Source organism: Eriocheir sinensis, unplaced genomic scaffold, assembly GCF_024679095.1.
Source record: "Eriocheir sinensis breed Jianghai 21 unplaced genomic scaffold, ASM2467909v1 Scaffold5, whole genome shotgun sequence".
Classification (NCBI taxonomy): domain Eukaryota; kingdom Metazoa; phylum Arthropoda; class Malacostraca; order Decapoda; family Varunidae; genus Eriocheir; species Eriocheir sinensis.
The window spans coordinates 1,017,083-1,040,909 of NW_026111831.1; the positions used below are offsets into that span (position 1 = coordinate 1,017,083).

General features: G+C 42.8%; 1 protein-coding gene across 2 annotated transcripts; it reads right to left on the bottom strand.

Moving 5' to 3' along the window:
- Window positions 1-1,148: 1,148 nt before the first annotated feature.
- On the bottom strand, window positions 1,149-21,113 carry LOC126992648 (UDP-glycosyltransferase UGT5-like). 2 transcript variants are annotated; one of them, XM_050851442.1, is made up of 14 exons: window positions 20,839-21,113; window positions 20,629-20,723; window positions 17,294-17,412; window positions 16,195-16,309; window positions 14,118-14,267; window positions 12,536-12,814; window positions 10,740-10,930; window positions 9,012-9,107; window positions 7,499-7,592; window positions 7,200-7,291; window positions 5,487-5,620; window positions 3,163-3,382; window positions 2,572-2,715; window positions 1,149-2,141 (listed from the first exon to the last, which is right to left on the bottom strand). In XM_050851442.1, the coding sequence occupies exons 5-14, from the start codon at window positions 14,265-14,267 to the stop codon at window positions 2,006-2,008; spliced, it is 1,536 nt and encodes a 511-aa protein (XP_050707399.1). In that variant the 5' UTR covers window positions 16,195-16,309; window positions 17,294-17,412; window positions 20,629-20,723; window positions 20,839-21,113; the 3' UTR covers window positions 1,149-2,005. The 2 variants fall into 2 exon arrangements, with proteins under 2 accessions (XP_050707399.1, XP_050707400.1); XM_050851443.1 differs by lacking the exons at window positions 16,195-16,309; window positions 20,839-21,113 and having other exon boundaries at window positions 20,629-20,716.
- Between the last annotated feature and the right edge of the window lie 2,714 nt (window positions 21,114-23,827).

The following is a 23,827-nucleotide window of genomic DNA, read 5'->3' on the forward strand; positions in this document are numbered from 1 at the left end:
ATCGACGGGAAACACGTCCGGATCACAAAACCACCTAACACCGGATCCTTGTACTTCAGTTATAAGTTTTTTTTTCCCTGGTCCTACTCGGTGTGGTCGACTACAATTACAAATTCATCTACGCTTCCGTTGGTGCCAATGGTGCAACGTGTGATGCCCAAGTGTTCTTCTACTCCAACCTGTATCAAGCCATCGTCAGGAATGATATCGGCCTGCCCCCTCGAGAGCGACTCCCCGGAGAAGACACGCCTATACCATACTTCCTCGTTGGTGACGACGCCTTCGCCCTCAAGGAGTGGATGATGAAGCCCTTCCCCTCCCGAGGACTGACTCGACAGCAGAGGGTCTTCAACTACCGGCTGTCCAGAGCAAGACGAGTGGTGGAGAACGCTTTTGGCATCCTCGCAAATAAGTAAGTAAATATTTGTAAAATTTCAATTCATGATGGGTTATGTGTATTCGATTGGGATTCCTGTGAAATAATTAAAAAAAAGTGTAACAATTTTAGGAGGAGAAAAAATAAAAGAGTCAGTTTGTATACAGAAATATGACAACTTTAACTTATCTGAAGGATTGTTCAAACTGAATCTAACACTGACGCATTTAAGCACTCATACTTTCCACTCACCATACGTGACTGGAACAGCCTCCCTCATCAGATTTTAGACTGCGGTAAAAAAAACTATCAATCAATCATCAATCAATGGACTCATTCAGAAAACAAATACATACTCACTCGTCACCACAACACACCAACACCTGATTCACTCCCCTCCCCTGCACACTCGGCTCCCCCGTCCCCCCAACAGCCAACACATTTGCGTGTGTCTGTAGCCTACAGGTGCCCTGCGCATCATAAATACAGATCCCAGATCCAGATATGAGGAGCTACAGCATTCTGGTATCAGTTTCAGTATTATTACTTTATGTTATGGAGTTGTTGCTGATGTTAAATGTTTTAGTTTTTTGTTATTTTTTGTTGCATCCTATATGCCACTATTTAGCATTTAAGTTATATGTTTTTCTAACAGTAACAATTCATATATTCTTGCAAAATTCTTGCAAAATCCTTTGCAGTTATATATAGAAATTACCACTCAACTTTCTGCATTTCTGAATAATAGTGATTTGTAAATCAGTTTCACACAAGCTATCAGTATTTTATTTTCATGAAGAGAGTAAGAGATCATACAGTGCAAGTCATTTACTTTACATTGCTTAGGACAGGGATATAACTTGTGGGGTGAATACACAAGAAAAGAAAAAAAATGTGTGAACGAAGAGGCAGGAGGAGGGGGGGGGGGGGGGCTCCAAAAGAGATCCAGCATAGGCCACTGACAGTATTTATCTATAATCAACATTTTGATTTACAAAGATTTACATAGATGCTCAGACTGCACATACACTATGGGCCAAACATGTTTTACATGATTAGTGGTCTGTCCATGCACATACTTGAGTGAAACAGTATCTAACAGCCACTAAGATATTACATTTCTGCCTCAACAAATATTAAGGCACAGGAAGTAACAGTTAAATTTTGTTTTTAAATGAAGCCGTCATGTTGTACGGAACCACTGAGAGTGGAAACTTATTCCATTCTTGTACAACAACACTGATGAAAAAGAATTGGTTTGTGGTATTTGATCTCTGTTTGTGACTACTGTACATCTTTCTGCTTCAGTATGTCAAGTGGGAACTAAAAGGAACGTAGGTGTGGGAAGCTGATGGTGGGAATAGTACTTCATCCCATTGTCTTACCCCAGAATTGTTACATTACCATCTCCTCCCTCACCCTTACTTTTAAAGCTGTACATTTTCTCTATGGAACAATAAACAAGTAAAAGTGAAAGTAATAAAAAAATTCTCATATATAGCTAATATTTTTTGTAATGTTTCCTTATTTGTTCATTTATTGATAATGTCCTGTTATAGAAACACCTAAACCAATGTCTATGTGAATCATAGACAGATATGGATAAGAACAATTACCATGGCTAAAATTTTAGTCATGTTTTTGTTTCTTCTTTCCACAAAACAGCCAGCGACACACAGCCTTGAACACCCTGAAGGACACATAGAGGAGGAGCAGCAGCACCACGATGATGGTGGCCCAGACATCCACATTGTACAGTTGATACCTGCAAGAACACAGACTTGTGGCTTCAAAAACTCACAGTAACAGTAAACATCCCGGAACTCTATTCATCATAGGACATGGAAGGTCTCTCAGGCTTTCAAGTACCCCAAGGGACATTTCCAAGTAGTTAAGGAAGAAACTTGAAAAAAATAATGAACAATGTACAGATATTTAACTTTTTTATGAAAATGATCAGACAAAGTTTATTTCAGGGTTCATGCAACTCTTACCATTGCTTTTAAATCAGATCTATTATATTACTATTTCTGTAGTTATAGTTGAGACTGTACCTTGCCAGGAATAAGCTAACTACAGAGTTGTTATATTGCAAGGTAAATTACCATGTTTGGCATATCCTTCTAAACAGCTTGTTACATCAGCTATTTACTATAGTAATGTAAAATCAAGGTGATTGCAAGTTCACTACTGACCAAGGCATCGACCGCACAGGGCTAACAAGGTGTGGTGCCCCGTGGTGACGCATCACGTACTCCACCCAGTACACAGCAATGTCTTCAGGCCGCTGAGGCTGGTCCCTCATCAACACTGACCTCCACTGGGCCTCCTTCCTCAAACTGGTGCAGGAACAATGTAACATTATGGACTACTTAGTTAGAAGTGGTCTTGCATCAAAATCAACTTCCTCCTCCTCAGGCCATAATGTTGGAAAGAGGAAGGAAAGTAGTATCAATATGGATATAGTCACACTGCCCTGCTATGGTTTGGGGTACAAGTAGAGTTGCAGGCAAAAGTATCAAACCACCTAACTTTCAAACTCACTATGCGAGTACTTATTAGTCATTACCCCCATTTCTCACAGCAAGTCTCCTCTCATTACTTGCCAGTTTATCTCTCATTCCCCTCTCCGTTCCTCACCCTCTACTCCCCTCCTGCTACTGAGTCACAATGAGTTTGAAGTGGAATGATATTTTTGTTTGCAGCCATTAGTTTGCAGAATGTGCGCTTTCTTATAATTACCATTATGTAATGGTATAATGTGCTATTCCAATTTGAAAGCTTACCTCTCATCATTCATGACCTCAAATATCTTGGCTTTCAGTGTTTCAGGAGTCAAGTCTTCCCAGTGGAGAACTTTCCCCCATCCATTCTTCTCCACCATGAGCATGTTTGTCAGCTGGTCACCAAAAACAGGAATGCCCAGGACTGGAACCCCATGGTACATGGACTCCAGGGTGCTCAGGAGGCCTCCATGTGTGATGAACAGGCGCATTTTGGGATGACCTGTGTTGGTACCGAGAGACCGGTGAATGAGACCCCAAAAATTACTTACTATTGACTAACTGATTTACTAAGTCACCAAGTGCTGACCTAGCTTGGATCTCTATAATTATGTAATTATAACTTTCCTTATGAGGGTGGTCACGGCTAAAAAGCTATCGATAGGTGGTGAAATTCTGGTCTAGATCATAGATCTCTATATAAATATGGCACTAAAATAGAACTTGAAAACATTGCATTATTCTGTCTTTGTTGCCTAGTGCAACATTATCATCAAAACCTACATGGAGGTACAGTTAAACCTCACCATTTGCGCCCTCGCCATTTGCGCGGCCTCAATTTGCGGCCATCATCCCACCATTTGCCCAGGTGGTCTTGCCATTTGCGCACCTCGCCGCTATGGTAACGGCGTCTCACTGGCAGCAAAATGGCGTCCGCTGATCTTCTGAGGACGTTTACTAGCTGTTTTCGCAGCAAAATGGCGTCCGCTGATCTTCTGAGGACGTTTACTAGCTGTTTTCGCAGCAAAATGGCGTCCGCTGATCTTCTGAGGACGTTTACTAGCTGTTTTCGCAGCAAAATGGCGTCCGCTGATCTTCTGAGGACGTTTACTAGCTGTTTTCGCAGCAAAATGGCGTCCGCTGATCTTCTGAGGACGTCTACTAGCTGTTCTGGCAGCAAAATGGCGTCCGCTGATCTTCTGAGGACGTCTACTAGCTGTTCTGGCAGCAAAATGGCGTCCGCTGGCGAGGTACAGCTGTCTACCACCCGCGCGCCCTTTGCCGCCAGTGAAGAACACTGCCAACGTACACGACATGTTTCCCGCCATAACCCGATCGCCTCTCCTCGTCTCGTGGTGACTGCGCTTATTCGATGTTTTTTGCCTCACCTTTGCACCACCATCATGCTGCACGCAGCGTCATCGAAGCCTAAACCCCGGAAGCCGATGATGACCATAGCACAGGTGGAAGTGATTAAGAAGGTGGACAGTGAAATAAAGAAGCGAGAGATTGGACGTGAGTATGACGTGTTTACTACCAGCATTTTTTTTTTTTTTTCTGGTAGGAGGGTTTTTGGGCCGTGACCGCTCATGTTTTTTCCCCATAGGCTATTAAGTTCGCCATTTGCGCACTTTCAGACCGCCCATATGTGCGCAAATGGTGAAGTTTGACTTATATAATAAAGTTATAACTATAAACAATTGAATGAGTACATAAGTTAAAGAAATTTGAATATGAATAATGGTAATAATGACTAGTGATAACAGGATAGTTCACAATTGAAGGTTTGAAGACTGAGGGTTACAGTGCTTGCATAGGAAAAGAAAATCGTAATATTATAATGAAAAACAGCCTTGAGTGCCCTGTGCATGTAAGGTTCATCCCCTAAGAGCCAATTCCCCTTATGCTATCATGCTATGGCATCTCAGACTGAGTGCTGTGACAGAAGACCCATAGGCAAGAGCCACCTCCCCAGAATGAAGGCCAGGCATGTATCTGGTACTGAAGGATTGCTAAATAATGGACGAACAGGTGTGAGTACACTACCAATCCATCTCCACTCTACCTGGAGCTGTACCAGGGATTTTGCAGCTTTTGAATGAGGGTGCTAACCCCTTCACTAAGAAGCACCACTTAAGATGAAATTCTTCTACTGGTCATATCATGCATGGAACTGATAACAGATGGACAATCAAAGACACAGAGTTGCAATCCAGGTATTGTAGAAGCAAGGACAGACAGAGAACCAGAGGGAGAAATGAAATTAGAACCTTTGTCTAAGAAAAATTGTGTACATTAACAACTGGAAGTGTAACAAGTGGTGATGAGATTGTAACATTTACAGAAGAAAAATGAAATGTTAAAGTCAGACAGGGAAACAGGTGTAGTGATGAAATTATAACTTTTATCCGAGAAAAATGGAGTATACTAACAGCAGACAGAGAACCAGATGAAGAAATAAAGCCAGATTCTTTGTCAGAGCAGAACAGAGTACACAACACCAGACCCAGAAGTGGATGATGTTGAGAAAGGCTTTTGTCCAGCAGTGGGAATAATGGATGATGATGATTATCACAACACCCTACTGGGCATGAGTGTGGCCCCACCTAGAATGTCTTGCTGGGGTAGCCACTTGCTGAGGCGCACGTTTGGTGGCAGGTCATCCATGGTCTCCTTGTCCCACTTCCACAACACTCGCTGCTTCAAAGACCCCAACACTTGCAACAAAGTTTTTCGGTGCCTGACAGGTCATAGATACAATACATGTTACCTCAAGCTGAAGGTTAAAAAATGAGGCATCAGCCATATAAGAGCACAACCACCACTGCTGCCTAACCACAAGTACAAGTATGTACCATAACACAGCATACTCTTCTCAGTACATCACTTCTTGTCTCATCCAAGTATATGTAAAGTATAGCGAGCAATAGAAATATCCTAAAGCTCCTACAACAATTGAGGCGTGCCGCGCCAGAACCTCGTAACCGAAAAATCGTAGTTTTGAGAAAATCGCGCATAAAGTTAAACACTGACAATGCACCTAAGAATGGTCAGAATATGTAATAACTATACATCAAATGAAAGGTTTTGAAGAGTTCTGTTTTGTTAATTAGGTTCTGATAGGAAATCGGAAAATTTTTGGTTTATTGAAATAAATTAATGAAACCCCTACTCAGTGGCGGAAAAAAAAAATTTGCTGGAATTTTTTTACAATTTTATTATAAAAGTACTTGTTTTTATTAGGAATATGTGAAGGTTTCATGATGATAGCTGTGAAAATGAAAATGTTATGATTTTTTTACCGAGCGAAATTTTTTTTTAATCCGTACCGGAACTTTAATACTCCTATCCATTACATTGACTTCCTCCTATGTTCAAAATTATTAAGTACGTGTTGTAAAATGGAATATGTGAAGATTTCATGATGATAGCTGGCTCATCCTACACGTGCGTCTTGGTTACGTGGTTTTGGCCCACGCCTCAGGGAGTTAGTCGCGACTTTTTTTTGCGTGTCGAGACCAGACTAACTGTCTTAGCACCCTGTTTTAGGTGGCTAGAAGATCGGATTTCCTCTGTCCGACCACGGTATATGACAATTCCACCTCTCTGCTCTCTGGGGCAGCCATTATCTCAATTTCTCAAATTTCAGGGTTACGAGGTTCTGGCGCGGCACGCCTCAATTGAGTGGTTGAAATTTTGTCATCTTTAAGCTTAGGCTTTTAGATTAAAAAAAAAAGTTGTGCCCTTATCACAGCCTTACACATCTTTCTGAATCTTCATGCAGTTGAGCAATGGGATCCAGACTCAGGAAGTATTCAAGGGTATGTCATTAGGTAAACTTTCAATACGATTTTTATAATAACAAAGACTTCCACTGACCTTGTGGGGTTGCCTTATTAGCCCTTTTGGGGATAATTACCATACCCACTGATTGAGAGTCCCTGGTCTTTTCGTAAATGTCACGCTAAAATTGGGAGCATACATACATACACTTGAGAGCATGTTATGCCATCATATGCATAGCTGCATATGATGGTGGTGTTCATATGTCCCACTGGCCCTTTGAGCCTGTGGTGGGAGTGAAACATAGGCCAGCATAACATCCTGGTTACCACAGTTTAACTCCCCCAGGTTCTTCCAGGTTATTACCCATTTATTGACCATTCAGAGAGCAAAGATGAACAGCTGGGCGGTCTGTATGCAAATTACCCAAGGCGAGATTCAAACCCAGGTCCGCAGATTCGAAGTCAGGGATGCCAACCACTGCACCGGTGGCATAGTCCCATATTGTAAATTTCCAGAGAAAAAGTACAACTCACTCTTCTGGCATTTGGGACGGAATCACAGCAGAACCCAGGCTGAAGAAGATGAAGCCATCCTCCCCAGCGCCTGCAACCCAGTCCTCCAAGTCCTGCACACGTATATTACCAATCAATTATGGTACATCTCAAGGGAAAGTAGAACTGATCACTTTGAAAGGCTGGAAATGACACTAACAATAATATCAGAGTTTGCCTCATTGGTATATGTCTTAGGTTATTGTTATGGAGTTCTGTTCTGGGCAATGTTAGATAATGGCTTTTTCATCCAGACAAAGTGAATGCTCTCCTTCACTTACTTTGGGAAGGGGGTTGGATGGGTGGCAGTGGATTCCCCCACAGTATATTGTGGTAGGCACAGATGGCTCAGCCGGAACTTCCAGGGTCTTTATACTGTCATAATAAAAGTAAAAACACTTCATAAACATTGAATATTATTCCACAGTAAACTTGGGTTAAAATTAACTCAGGCAGATACACACATTAACAGTTTGGTGTGAATGGGAGGTAAACAGTGTGAAGTAGAAAATTTGGTAGTGTCTGGAATGCATCCTCCCACCTAAAGGTCTGAGAGAGCTAACAGCCCCTCACTGTCTCTTCTTCTCCCACTGTTCCACTGGGCCTTGTCCTGTGTGCCTGGGTGTCTTCTCCCACCCACAGAAACTCCCCTAAAGCACAAGCTTAGATGGAAGCACTCCATATATCTGAGACTTGCTAATATCTGGCTTTCCTTGTAGAATAATAATGTTTTGCTACTTTTTGTATTATTGATGGGACTGTGCATCTGTACATTAAACAGACCTCACAGTTAATTTCCTAGCTTCTGAAAAGCACTGCATACAGTCATGGCCAGGAAGCATGATATTTGCCCCTCTTTCACCTGTATTCAGTCCTCATTTATTTAATGGATCTTTGTAGTTCGAGGTTGCCTCAAAAGTCAAGTCTATATCATATCTATAAACTACTCATACACTGAACATACCCAGTACACTGTGAACATTACACATCACTGAGGGGCAGTTTTCACAGAGGCACACTGAGGAGTAGAGAGGCATTTAGATCGACCACTGTAGTGTCTTCAAGGCACATAGGTGTTGAACTTGGTAGCTACTCAGTCCTCAACCTTAATCTGATCAAGTACAGTAATACCTCGCTTTACGAGTGCCTTACTTTACATGTATTTTGATTTACATGAAAAAAAAAAAGTAATAATAAAATAAATAAATAAATAAATATATCACTAAAAATGCCTTGTTCTACGAGCAGTGACTTGGTGTACGAGCATCCTGTTTGTACAAGTCGAAGATGCGAGCGTGGGTTCCCTTTGTTCACCGCACGATGAGAGCGCTCAGAGCGGAAAACAATGGGAATGGGGTCTGTCCGCGTTATTACTTGCTGAGGTAGCACCTGCGCACTGAGTCTGCTTACGTTTGTGCTCTAGTGTGCGACCTTTGTATTTTCAGCGCTATGGTTTTGGTTTATAAGTTTTTTAGATTGCTAGCAAAATTCTGAACCGAATTAAGCTCGTAAACCTAGGTATGGCTGTACAATTTTTTTTTTTTTTACAGTATAGGAGACATTTCAAGGCCAAATTGAATTTATAAAAAATACCTGCAGTATTATTTTCGATAAAAAAGGAAACAAAGGATGAAATAGAGAAATATTTAAATATAATTTGAGTGGTGTTTTGATACTCAACTCATACGTGAGTTTAGGAGTTCCAACATTGTAAAATTTCATTTAGCTAATGAATAACTTTTTGTAAACTAAATTTCATCAAAATAAACTTTATCTCAAGAAAATCTTACTAACGCGTTTGTTAGTGCAAGACTGGAGTTCTGACGAATAACTGAGAAACTTGGCATATCTTCAGGGCACAGCCCACGTTGGTGGCAGACGCTTTCCATCCTGGAAAGAGATAAGAAAGATGATGAGTACATGTTCAAATACAACTCGCCTTCTCCATTCATAAGTGGAAGGAAAAAAAGAAAAAAATGTAAATCAAATAGAAGTGCATAGGGTGGTGAAAGACCAATGACAAAAGACATAATAAGATTAGTCAGCTTTAATATTCATGTTGAATTTTGTGAAATAAAAAGTAAAAGTTAAACTAAAAATAAAATTTAGTGTAAAAGAAATAAGACAAAATGGTTCAATGGGAGACACGTGACGAGGCTCTTGGTACCGGCAGTTCTGCAGTAAAGTGACCAATGCCTCTCTGAAGGAGGATGTGATACATTCTTAGGAATAACATTGCTTTTCATCAATAATTTAGTTACACCATTGTACGTATTCAGGAGACTTTTCTGCATGGAGTTAAATGCTCTAGCTATTTCAGTACTAATTCCATATTTTCTGCAAATGGCAATATGTAAAAAGTGGTATAAATATTCTGAAAAGATTCTTTCATTTATATTCATCATCATTACTTTAACATTTATTATACTAACATATTTCAGTTCTACAAACACAGTTGATATTAAAAATGTAAACTGAATTTGCCGGTTTTGTATAAGAGGTGAGCTGAGACAAATAATGTAGAAACATGTAACACTTGAGAATTAAAAATTGAACACATGGTTACACTTCCTGGGAACTCAGTGAAGTCACTGGCAGCAATTAAGAGCTTAGCCACGGGACTTGTCGGAAGTTCCCAGTAAATTAGAAATTACTAAACCACTAAAATAAGCATAAGGTAAACTGATAAAGTTGAAAAAATATGCAATAGAGGCTGAAGGGAGGTGCTGATGGTAAGAAATGGGAGGCAATGAGGAGGGACAACTGGGTAAGTCTGCTGTGGCCACAACCCTTGAGGAAGAGTGACTGGAGAAAACAGGGGTAAAATCAAGATTGGGATTAGAGTTCTATTGAACAGTGCTGACATATCAAGGTGGATAGACCAATGACTTTTTTTTTTAAGAAAATACACAATTAAGGTATTGTTCACTGACCCAAGACCAACAGGTATGGGAATGCTTTCTAACCTATTGTGCTATTCACCCCATTAGGGGCTGAAACTGATTTGATGTCTAGCTGGGAAATGGATTAAGCCAAATAATAATAACAGTTAGGCAATCTTTTATCACTTACTTTGTACAAAAAAACAAAACAACAACAACAAAAAAAAAAAAAAAAAAAAAAAAAATCAATCTGCATTTCATGGTGCTGCAGCAAATGTAGTCTTTGCAACCAAATTATAGTATGCACTGAGGAACTTAAGCCTGACTTACAGGGTGCTGGGCTGCCAATACCTAAGTACAAAGGTGTTGAGTCCAGAGAAGGATGAGAAAGGCTGGATTAAAAGATGTTAATCTACCATTATGACATCAGTGGCATTTCAGACTTTTTGGATCTTGAAAATTCTTGTGTGTTGGTCATTAGATTGTGAGCAATATAATGAAATAAATCAAGGTTGCTGACATAGTTAACGATACAAGGGACTTTCTTCCCAGATACATATTGTAATGAATCTTGAAAGTTATAAAAGTCAATGAATGGATGTATAATGTAACCTTCCTGTAATAAGACAGGAATACTTACCGATAAGAAACATAGCTGAATACCACATCTAAAAGCACAGACGAGAGAGAGAGAGTGATGCGCTCGGTGAAGGAATACGGGGACTTGAAGGGGAAGAGAGGGTTTTGGGCAAAGGATGGAAAGGTAATGCTTCCTCCAAAGCCTACAAGGGGTCCAAAAAGTCCAGTAGTAGCAGCAAGGGCATATGGTATCTGGAAATTTGAATATTGTTACTCATGTATTCAGCCGTCACCATTCTCATCATCAAGTCATCTGCACCAAGTAGAGGAGAATGGGGCTGGGGGACAGAGATGTGGAAACCCCAAAATAGTATGAGAAAAAAGATAAGTCAGTGTTACAGCATCTCCTCTGACACACACACACACACACACACTAGGGATCGGACGTATGAGGAGAGACTCAATAGCATGGGCCTCACAACCCTGCAGAGAAGAAGAGAGAGAGGAGACCTGATAGCAGTGTACAGGGTGGCAAGCGGGGTGGAGAATCTGGACAGAGAGGACCTGTGTGTGTAGAACGAGAGAGAAACGAGAGGACATAGAAAGAAGTTGAGGGCGACCACGTGCAGGCGAGATGTGAAAAAGTTTAGCTTGGAATAGACTGGAGGAGGAGGTGGTTTGTGCAAGAAACATTCATGATTTTAAGGAAAAGTTGGATAAGAGAGGATATGGAGACGGGACAGCGCGAGCGTAGCTCTTTTCCTGTATGTCACAACTAGGTAAATACAACTAGGTAAATACACACACACACACACACACACACACACACACACACACACACACACACACACACACACACACACACATGCACACACACAGCTTCCCGCAAAGAAACATACAGAGGTTTGGAACAGACTAAGTGAGGATGTAGTATAGACGAAGAGTGTGCACAACTTTAAGGAAAAACTGGACAGATACAGATATGGAGATGGGACCACACGAGCGTAAGCCCAGACCCTGTAAAAGTACAACTAGGTAAATACGATTAGGTAAATACACACACACACACACACACAAACACAAAGGAAATTTGATTTCAATGTATAAGATGATGAAAGAAATGGAAACGATTGACAGGGATAACCTGTTTATACAGGATATTAATAAAAACATGAGCTCATGGAAAGAAGTTGAGGAGGAGAGGGTGCCTAAGAGATATCATTTAAGGTACACAGCTTTCCTCATAGTGAATTGGCACCTAAAATGATCTCAAAAAGAAGAGTTATAGCCAAAACTATTATTGAATTTAAAGCTAAATCTCTGAATAACTTGATAAGCTACAGTAATCAACCCCACCAAAGAACTAGTTTACATCATTAATTTGATTGGCAAATTTACCTCCGAGTCTTGAGTAGAATCCAGTGCAATGGCTCATCCTTCCACACTTATTGGGTGTCCAGGAACTCTCTACCAAGCAGAATCTTTGCTTGTTAGTAGATTAACATAGTAACAAGCTATTTTTTTGTTACTACAGGTATTGTAAATAATGTAACAGTGTAAATGTTCATTTGGATTTCCATTTACATTTCATCAATAATACTGCTGTTCCTTTTCATAAGTACTTAGCTCTGACCAAGATCTATTCCATTTGCCCTTGGAAGCATTTCTAAATTCAGATACATTTCAATCCCCAGCTGTACAAGCTCATGTCGCTGCCAACACTTAAAAACATAATATCAGTATTGTCCCTCAACTTTTGGAAGCCAGTTACACCCTTGCATGCACCTTATCTTTCACACTCACTGGACTGGGTATATACAGCTAATAACTAAATACTTGCCATTTCATACAACTTGCCTTTAACTGATGGACAAATGACAAGAAGCAGTCATTGAAGAACATTGACAATATGACCAAATCAAACTCTTCTTTCAGCAGGTTTTGAGTCTGAGGATCGCCTAATGCATCAGCACAGAGATTAGGAGCTTCCATTGAGAATCGAAGAGGTCTCAGCACCTTGTTTCCAGTAAATACATTAAAATTTGAAATAACATTAGCCATGTCCATGTTTGGAAGCACAACCTCCTGGACATTCTCCTTCACTCTGGAAGCCTTGTATGGCGTCAGTAGTGTGATCTGTTGGGGAAGATGGAAATTTTAACGTTATTCTACCTTCTCTTAGACACATATGAGTCCACTAGAATCACAAGGCAGCACAAAGCCACAAGCACAGCCAAAGTAAAGGATATCCCACCAACGGGTTCTGTGTCTGTCTCATGGAGGTGTGACTTGAGGCATTATGATTATCAAACAGGTTCAGAATTCCATTAGCTGCCATTAACTCATAGAACAAATAGATGAACCAGAAAAAAGAAAAAAAATCTCTATTTATAATATAGTGCTTGCTGTCTTGTGAACTTTAGGCTTCATATCAAGTGTATAATATAAGGTCTCACTTTTTACTTTACTGTAGGTCCTATATAGGGCTTGAAAGGCAAAGGATACTACAAAAGAATACATTTAAACACACATATTGAGTCTACAAGAGCATAGTCACCCTAAAAAAAAACATCTATGAGTCTATCAACTTCCCAATATATAAATTTGTCCAATCTCCTTAAACAACTTTTCATTACAATTACATCAACCATACACCTGCTGATATGTTATGAATTGTTATTAAATATCTCATAATTACAGAAGGTAACATGATTATACCTCTTCTGGACTTCATGTGTTGTCACTGATTTTGCAGTTTTTAATTTGCTTTTTGTGTTGGACCGAAATTTGTGCTTTACTGTAGAAATGAAGCGACTGTGCTTTGCGTGTGGTTGATAATTTAACTTTTAAACTGTTCATTTCAACAAGGCTATGATACACTTGACTTGAGAAATAAATTAGAGCCCCTAGAAAATTTGTAGTTGTAGTGGTAGTAGTAGTAGTAGTAGTAGTAGTAGTAGTAGTAGTAGTAGTAGTAGTAGTAGTAGTAACAGTAGTAATAGTAGTAGTAGTAATAGCATCAATAGTAGTAGTAATAGTAGTAGTAGTAGTAGCAATAGTAGTAGTAGTAGTAGTAGTAGTAGTAGTAGTAGCAGTAGTAGTAGTAGTAGTAGTAGTAGTAGTAGTAGCAACAGTAGTAGTAGTAGTAGTAGCTAGTATACTAGTAGTAGAATCAGCAGTAGTAGTAGTAGTAGTAGTAGTAGCAACAGTAGTAGTAGTAGAAGTAGTAGTAGTAGTAGCTAGTATACTAGTAGTAGAATCAGCAGTAGTAGTAGTAGGAGAGGTAGTAGCAGCAGTAATAGTAGTCATAATCCCATAGAAAAGGAGTATCCATCCCCTTAAAGTTAAAAGTAATAAAAAAATATATCAGAATAATTTACTTTTACAGAAGTTTCACGTTAACTGTAGGTATAGCCTACTCCTTGCTCCCAGACCGTACCTGATGTCCTCTATCAGCCAAAGCGTTAATGATGCCCATGTAGAAGTTCTTATGACTTCTGGAGGAGAGTGGAGCCAAGAAGAGGATTCTACTGGCCCCCACCACCTGCAGGGCCGCCGCCACGCCCACCGCCGCCACCCACCACCTCATCTGAAACAGCCGGGATCCATGAAGAGCTGGAACCACAACTTGATTTTGCAGTGTTCGTATTACACTCGATCAGAGAAATTATCAAATGCCAAAGCAAGGCACTTAATACACACACACACACACACACACACACACACACACACACACACACACACACTAAAAAAATAATAATAATAATAATAACCACCAACACTCAACTCACTAGAGGCCTTGAACAGCTTTTTTTATATATTTTTTTATAGTATCCTATCCCATGACAACGGCTGACAAGTCGCAGGGCAGTATAACCTGGGTACACAACAACAATGTTTCATTCGACCTTGAGTACGCCGCACGTTTCCTTGCATCGGCTGAAGACTTGACAGCAAGCGGCAGGGTGATGTGCGCGATGCTCAGGACCTCGGCTGAGCCAATAAACAATAAGCTGTAGGTGATTCATGTTTTATAGTCCCTTTCGATTTATTATTAGGATATTTACTAGTTGAATGGTCTTAGTGGAGACCAATGCTTATATCAGCCTCGGCTCAAAACCCGGAAGTCTATACGTGTTCGAAGTTCGAACTGAGGCTGGAGTGAATATGAAACGGCGGTCTTATATGACGTAGGCTAAACAAGTGAAGGCCTAAAATTGAGACCTCACAATGCCTTGGCCATGCTCCCGTTCACGCAGCAGTGTATGAAAAACTCAAGTCTAAGTTATCCATACATATATTAGCAAATACAGCTATTTCTCACTGACAGCCTTTGCGTCGTCATTGAGGCAGATGTGTATTATGTAAACAGTCACAGAGCTTATATCAACATCGCAGGATTTTTAATACGAGTCTATCCTTAACATACGTTTTCTTCAAATCGTTTTATTGGAAAGCAATTTTGGTAAAATAGAGAAAAAATATATACATGAGGCTTAAATCATGAATGCTAAGCAATGGATTGCATATAAAGTAGCCAAATGCCTTGAAAAACACTGTTTGTGAATTATCTATGGAGTATATTTGGTCATTCAATGCTTAACATTTTATATTTTTTAGCGGGAAATTTAAAACTCAAACCAAGGGTATCCACGCATATGTTGTCGAATAGCTCATCACTGACAGGAGAAGGATGCTTGGCCGGGTGATTTCTGAAATTAGTGCCCTAAATTACGTAAGATAAGGCCATGCCCACACTTGCATCACGTCTGGTGGAGCGAAAGACTTTTTTTGCCCCGTAAGAACCCTACTAAATTGTGTTAGTGTCATGCTTGCGCGCCCTAAAGACTTTTAAAAAGTTTTTAATTCTTACGTTGCCTGCGAGGTAAGTTACCATGTGTTTTCGTTCCGCTAATTTTACGTTTACTGTAATCTGTCGATAAAAAGCACATTAAAAACGTTGCTAAAAAAATAATAAAAAAATAAATAAATAAATAAAAAAAAAAATATTCGATGCAAATTTGCAAACTATATGACCGCTTCTGTCTTTGAATGAGAACTGAGGACCAAAACATAACCCGCTATAGAGTACTTTACTTGTCTGGCGCTACATACGTTCACACAACCAAGCCGAATCACCTCGGAATCAGAGGCCGCACAGCGCTTCATAACTTGTGTCCGTAACGAAATAATAGCAGGAGAAAAAAAAAATGTTTATGAAAGCTGAGGGAGTCATCACCGCTTCACTGGACTTCGGTACAGATGTTAAGCTTCCAGAAGACACAACTGACATAAATAATAATAAAAAATACAAGGTTGAAAGTTCCTTCGCCTATTAATAAATCACATATCTGTGTACTACCATATATCATCATAACACGGTACGATTCATTTAGTAAGTGTCTGAGGATTTCCTTAATAATAATAATAATAATAATAATAATAATAATAATAATAATAATAATAATAATAATAATAATCCACCTCCCTCTGTAACAACCAAATAATTATCTTACCTTTACACTAACTTAACGGTGCTAATGCCTTAATGCCGCGTGACTCAAGGAGGCGGGGGAAGAGTAGGAAGAAGAGGATGATGTGCGTCACTTCCACGCTTCCCTGTGACTGCCACTGGAAACCGTACTATCTCAGCCCACCACTACCTAAGTTAATTTATCATTATGACACAGCGATATATGAGTTTATCTCTACTCCACACGCTGAAAGTCACGGGTGTGTGTGTGTGTGTGTGTGTGTGTGTGTGTGTGTGAATAGTTTCAGTAGTTTCATCTGCGCATGTTTACATGGCTTAACTATAACATTTCTATCTCCGATATTCACGACCTATTACACCAGATTGAAGTACATAAAACAACCCTGCCCTATCATCTGTTATATATGCTCAGTTTTTGTTATATCGCAGCATTATATGTGGCCTTATATAATGTCTTACATACTATCTGGAAAAGGAAAGGGGACCAACAGGACTGCAACAACTACCGTGGTATTACACTGCTCAGTGTGCCAGGCAAGGTGCTTCCCCATCTATTGCTGATGCGAATTCGCAGCCAGTTGCTGAAGCTACAAAGATCTGCTGAACAGTCTGGGTTCACGCCTGGTAAGTCAACAACTGACCGACGGCGGTCAGTTGTTGACCCCACCAGCTTCTTTCCCCAGAATGCGGGAGTGAGGCAGGGCTGTGTCCTTGCCCCATCGCTTTTCCACACTTGTATGGGCTAGATACTAAGCAGAGTTGTGGACCAGAGTCATTGTGGAGGATCCATTGGCAATACCAGGGTCGCTGACCTTATTTTTTATTTATTTATTTTTTTTTTTTTTACGTCTACGCCTATAGCGCCGGTAGGCTTGTCTGGGGGGCCTGGATGGTGTTCGGCCCCAGCCCGTCATGGCACAGGCAAGTGTTGATAGTGGCGGAGTCGCTGGAGGTTTTGGTGATGGCTTTCGAGGCACTGCACGAGGAGGCGAAGCCCGGGACTTCGGGCCAAGACCAAGCAAGGTACGTACAGATGTTTGGAGGCTTGCTAGATGAAACAGTGCAGTACGTCTGTTCATGAGTGTGGAGAGGACATTGAAATTTCGGAAAATTTCACATACCTTGGTAGCGTAGTAGTTCAGCAGAACGGTGAGTCTCGCCAAGAAGTTTTGCGGCGGTCTGGCCTGGCCCACGGTGTTATGGACTCGTTCAGCATGAGTATATGGCGTTGTCGATATACCTGTAAAGATGGACAAAGATCCGGATCTTCAAGTCCCTTGTGCTCCCTGTCTTACTATATGGCTGTGAAACATGGACACTAAATGGGGACTTGGAGAGGCGGATCGATGCCTTTGATAATAAATGCCTACGCAGAATCATGGGATATCGCTGGAATGACTTTGTATCAAACCGGCGACTACTCCCTGAGACTGATTCGACATCTATTACCTGCATAGTCCGTCAACGCCAACTCCGGCTATAAGGACACGTGGCACGTTACACAGAAGCTGATCCTGCTCATCGGATTGTCTCTGTAAGAGACAATCCTAAGTGGAGGAGGCCAAGGGGACGCCCACAGAGGCCGTGGAATGAGCAAGTCGATAGATCCTACCAGGCTACCAGAGGGTACTCAGGATGGGAAGGGGCCTGCATGGAGACTCGCCCGGAGGGATCTCCGGACTTGGCGTCGTAGGGTGAGTGAGGCGACGCGCCCCCCGACGCATGCCTCCATTGATTAATTGATCATATACTGTGGTGCGACTTTACTCGGTCATATCTTGCGTAGAACTAATAACAGGTGGACAATCAAAGGAACATCAGACAACCCCGTAAATTTATAAATCAGAGTAGACAGAGAAAAGATAAGGGTTAGCAGAGATGAAAATGGAATATCTGCCTGAGCAGGATGGAAAGCACAATCATAACAACAGACAGATCATCTAATAAAATTTTTTTGCCGGAACAGGAATGATTGCACTAAAATCAGAAAACAAAGTGGGAAGAATAAACTAGAACCTTTGTTAGAGCACGATAAACACGTACAACCAGCAGATGCAGAAATAAATTAGAAGCTCTGCCGGATCAGCATGGAGGTGGTGGTGGTGAGGAACGTTGGTAAAGGTCTTTGTAGTGGACTAAAAATAACTTCAAGATGATTAATAAGCCATAGTGTGTGTGTGTGTGTGTAATTCACCTCTTGGTCTGCTGCGGGTCTCTCTCGAGACAGCCAGCCGTTCCCCTACGGAAGAGCACAGAGCTCATAGTACCGATCTTTGGGTAGGGCTGAGACCACTTACACAACACACCTCGACAACGAGGTCACAACTCTTTGCCTAACGTCGCGTACCTACTCACTGCTAGGTGAACAGGGGCTACACGTGAAAGAAGATAAACCCAATTCATCTTCACCCGGCCGGGGAATCGAACCCTGGTCCTTCAGGTTGTGAGGCAGACGCTCTATCCACTGAGCTACCGGGCCGTGTATGTGTGTGTGTGTGTGTGTGTGTGTGTGTGAAGTTTGGAGTTGACGCTTAATTGTCTTCCTTGTGACGTCTCTCTGATAGCTTTTAAACACAGGAATATTGTTATATTACTCTATCCTTTACGTTTAAGATAAGGCGATCAAGGGCAACACAGATAAGGTGGTCCGACAATAGTCGATATCTGTGAGGCACGTACTGGTCACAGGATTGTCTTGAGGGATGAAACCTACAGTACCCTTAAAATAGCAATAGCCCATCAGTGCGTTCATTACGCTGCATCGTGTTGAAAACCTCGTTTTTCAACGTCCATTCAGCACTGCGCGCATCATGATGCATAGTGTGGACGGGTCACGGGCCTTTAACAATGCACTTCGGCCCGTAATGACGCTTTCGGCTCTCACAAGTATTTCCAAAGGTCACAAAGGAGATCACTCGGGTTTTCATGTTTTTTTTCTTCATATTCATGGCGCGCAGAAGCCTTGTTAAACTCTCACTAGACTCATCGAACTACCCCTGAAAATACCCACAACCTCTACAAAAGCCTAATCAAATGTGGGTGTAAGTGGGTGTATTTGAGAATACGGGCTTAGTAACTCGGTACTCGTCCGTTACGAGAGCGAGCACGCAATGGTATTGGAAGATCAGTCAATTTTTTTTTTTTTAACAGTTATATTGTTGGCTGATTTTTCTTTCTTCTAGGAATTATATAGATCTTCCTTATGCGCTCAGCCTGGTGTAGGTATTTGTTTATTCAATGGGTGACTTTTCGGAGCTTCTGGGTAGAGGGCGCCACTGTTAAAGTCAATTAACAAATATATATATATATATATATATATATATATATATATATATATATATATATATATATATATATATATATATATATATATATATATATATAACTATTTATCTATTTATTTATCTATAATTATAAAGGCATTCCATTTGTCAAGAACGCGCACACGGGATTCTGTCAGGAACGGGAAAATGGGGACAATTATCCATAATAAGTGAAGTACAAAGGAAAACTTAAAGAAAAGTGACCTTAAATACGATGAGTGCATGTGCACGGTTTCATTTATAAGTAACTAAACTAATACTATAAAAATAAGGGAGCATACGCCAGGAGGTGCGTCACGTCACTCACCCGCTGCCTCCACCCCAGACAACCCTGCCCCAGACGGTCAACCCGGGCAAGCCTCCACGCAGCTGCCCTTCTCATTCTAGCCCCCTCCAAGGATAGGTCGACTTGCCCCAGCCATAAATTACGTGGGCGTCCCTTTAGTCTCATCCACTCAAAAAGTTGTCTCGTTATAAAACAACAATAATAAAAAGCCCAGGAAACAATATAACAAGAGTAAGGAAATGATAATGATTTTTCAATAGGTATTCGATCTTGTGTGTGTGCTCTTAACTGATTAATACTATTCGTGACGTCAGCAACAGTGATCGCTGCGTATGATATTCGAGCAAAGGGTGCCGAAAAGATTATAACACCAAAGTGCAGCTTACTCAATGACCTTGGCGCACACTGGCTCGGCCGACCACGAGGCTTTACTAGCTACGGGTAGAGAACTGATGTAATGATTTGAGTGCTTTGGAGTCGAGACAAAGCTTATATTGTTATTTCATAATGATTCATAAAAATCTACTCGACGGTCATCATACTACATAAGAAAGGGTCGGGAATTCGTGAAGAAAATTCCCAGAGAAACTTTAAGTGAAAAACATGGTGTTGGACACAGACGGCATTAAATCGTTAATTCCGTTAACGACGTAAAGGCTTTAGCTAAAACGCCGTTAATAGGAATTTCTCAAAAGTTGACGCTTGACGTTAAACGGCGATAATTTGTACTCTCACATATTCTTGATTTGGATAACTTCTACAGTACATAATGAAGTGACAAATTTCATCCTTTTGCTAATTAATCACTGCGGGGAGGAACAGCGTGTGCCTGCAAGGCCGTACTTACTGTTGGCTGCCTCACGATGGGCCAGGCGTGGCCGGGGGCGGGGCTCCCTTGGCTGGGACGTGGGCTCGTCAGCGGGGCCACAAGTGTACTATGATCTGTAAAGGTGTCTTGCAATAAACCTCGTGGGCATGTCGAAAGGGGCACGCACTGCAGCATGTGCATGTGGGACTTTGAACCGAGGAGCCAAGTGATAGTTACACCCACACTTACCTGACGAGTGAAACGGTAATCCCGGGCAGTGTCCACCACTTCTTGGTGAGGCACCATTTTTACGTGTTTTTTCCTGGGCTTGCTGAGTTCAAGAGACAACCTTGGGGCTGTCAAATGCAAGTGTTTAAATCGGCATGGAGGAAGTGATAGACGTGAGGATGTTTTGTTTTCAGATGACTGGTTGGCTGCAGACTCCTTTCTCAAGTGTTAAGTGGGCGAGGCAAGCCACAGGAGCACGGCCTCGAAGGTGGAGGGTGCTAGAGGCTTGGACGGATGATGGTGTGCCCCTGAGCGGAGGCTGGGGGCTAGATCCAACTGGTGTGTCTGTGCTTCAGGCGTCATTGCAGAAACATGTCACGGACGTTGGATGGTCACGGGCCTATCATAATTTCTTTATAGTATTACTCCTTATTTCATTATTTCTGCTTCACTTGTTGCTCTAATAAGAAATAATTAAAAAGGAGGTCCCTGGCCATAGCGCTTCCATATCTTATTTGACGTATACAGAATGTCGGATACACAATTTCAAATAGTACGTACACGGCATATGAGGGAGAGTAGTGTATCATCAGCTGTCATCACACACACTGCTCGGCAATGGCGTTATACCATTCATATCCTTCCTCACTGTCATACACCATCGCTCTATACTTTCCAGCTTGAATCACTTGTTTTCAAGCCTTTTCCCTGGACTTATTCATGCAAGCATTTGTGCCTTTTTTCCGGCACCGCGTGAGGAACACTTGGGCTGTCCTGGCAAGGCTTTCTGCTTCCTTTTTGTCTCCCCAACACTGTTGTCCTCCTCTGGCCTCCTGTCCCCTGCCTGTTACTGTCACACTGAGGCTGTTACTCCCTCCCTGCCTCCACACAGCCCCGTTGTCCTCCTGTCCCACTCCTCCTTGCCTGTTACTGTCACATTGAGGCTGTTAATCCCTCCCTGCCTCCACACAGCCCCGTTGTCCTCCTGTCCCACTCCTCCCTGCCTGTTACTGTCACACTGAGGCTGTTACTCCCTCCCTGCCTCCACACAGCCCCAACACTGTGCACACTGCCCCGTTGTCCTCCTGCCCCACTCCTCCCTGCCTGTTACTGTCACACTGAGGCTGTTACTCCCTCCCTGCCTCCACACAGCCCCAACACTGTGCACACTGCCCCGTTGTCCTCCTGTCCCACTCCTCCCTCCCTGCCTCCACACAGCCCCGTTATCCTCCTGTCCCACTCCTCCCTGCCTGTTACTGTCACACTGGGGCTGTTACTCCCTCCCTGCCTCCACACAGCCCCGTTATCCTCCTGCCCCACTCCTCCCTGCCTGTTACTGTCACACTGAGGCTGTTACTCCCTCCCTGCCTCCACACAGCCCCGTTGTCCTCCTGTCCCACTCCTCCCTGCCTGTTACTGTCACACTGGGGCTGTTACTCCCTCCCTGCCTCCACACAGCCCCGTTGTCCTCCTGTCCCACTCCTCCCTGCCTGTTACTGTCACACTGAGGCTGTTACTCCCTCCCTGCCTCCACACAGCCCCGTTATCCTCCTGCCCCACTCCTCCCTGCCTGTTACTGTCACACTGAGGCTGTTACTCCCTCCCTGCCTCAACACAGCCCCAACACTGTGCACACTGCCCCGTTGTCCTCCTGTCCCACTCCTCCCTGCCTGTTACTGTCACACTGGGGCTGTTACTCCCTCCCTGCCTCCACACAGCCCCGTTGTCCTCCTGTCCCACTCCTCCCTGCCAGTTACTGTCACACTGAGGCTGTTACTCCCTTCCTGCCTCCACACTGCCCTGTTATCCTCCTGCCCCACTCCTCCCTGCCTGTTACTGTCACACTGAGGCTGTTACTCCCTCCCTGCCTCCACACAGCCCCAACACTGTGCAGACTGCCCCGTTGTCCTCCTGTCCCACTCCTCCCTGCCTGTTACTGTCACACTGGGGCTGTTACTCCCTCCCTGCCTCCACACAGCCCCGCTGTCCTCCTGTCCCACTCCTCCCTGCCAGTTACTGTCACACTGAGGCTGTTACTCCCTCCTGCCTCCTCCTGTCCCACTCCTCCCTGCCAGTTACTGTCACACTGAGGCTGTTACTCCCTCCCTGCCTCCACACAGCCCCGCTGTCCTCCTGTCCCACTCCTCCCTGCCAGTTACTGTCACACTGAGGCTGTTACTCCCTCCCTGCCTCCACACAGCCCCAACACTGTGCACACTGCCCCGTTGTCCTCCTGCCCCACTCCTCCCTGCCTGTTACTGTCACACTGGGGCTGTTACTCCCTCTCTGCCTCTCACAGCTGCTGCATTCTACAGTTAGATGTTCCACCGTTTCTCTCTCTCGTGTCCTGCAGCCACAGCTCTGTTTCCCGCGTCCCTGTTCCTGCCATTCGCCTCCAGGGTTCCCGTTCTTGCTTTAAACAACAGCTTGGTGCTCCCCCAGTCTCCTACATGCCAGTCCACACGTTGTTGTGAAGGACATCTTATTTTCTTGTCTCCACGCAGAGGATAAAGGTAAAGTTTGGGGCACACTCTATAGCTGCGCGTGGCCCCGGTGCTCATATGCGTCTCCTTGTCCCTTGAGCCTGGGGGAGGAGCCAGCACCCCGGGGCACAGGGCAGGGGGGACGCCCGGGTTGCCACCTCGGAGGAATTATATACATGGAGTGGCCCTCAGCGGGTCGCTCTTCACTGTGAGGTGAAGCAAGGGGGAAAGGGGGCGGAGCTTAGCTGGTGGGCGGAACCAGCAATTCCACCCAAAACACTGGATGCCATATTTCTTCCACATATCATATGTTTTTAGTTATTCTGCTGCTGCAGTATATACACTAAGGATGTATATACAGGTTTTAATACAAAAACACCAGAATTTCCTTGTCTTTATTCCGTAGAAGAAATGTTCCACACCCACCTTATTTGATCCCTCACACTTCCTCTGTATAAAGTTCATTATATAATGACCATGGCCTTATTTATCAAAGGCATGTACAGCCTTCTATGTAGAGCGTCGCA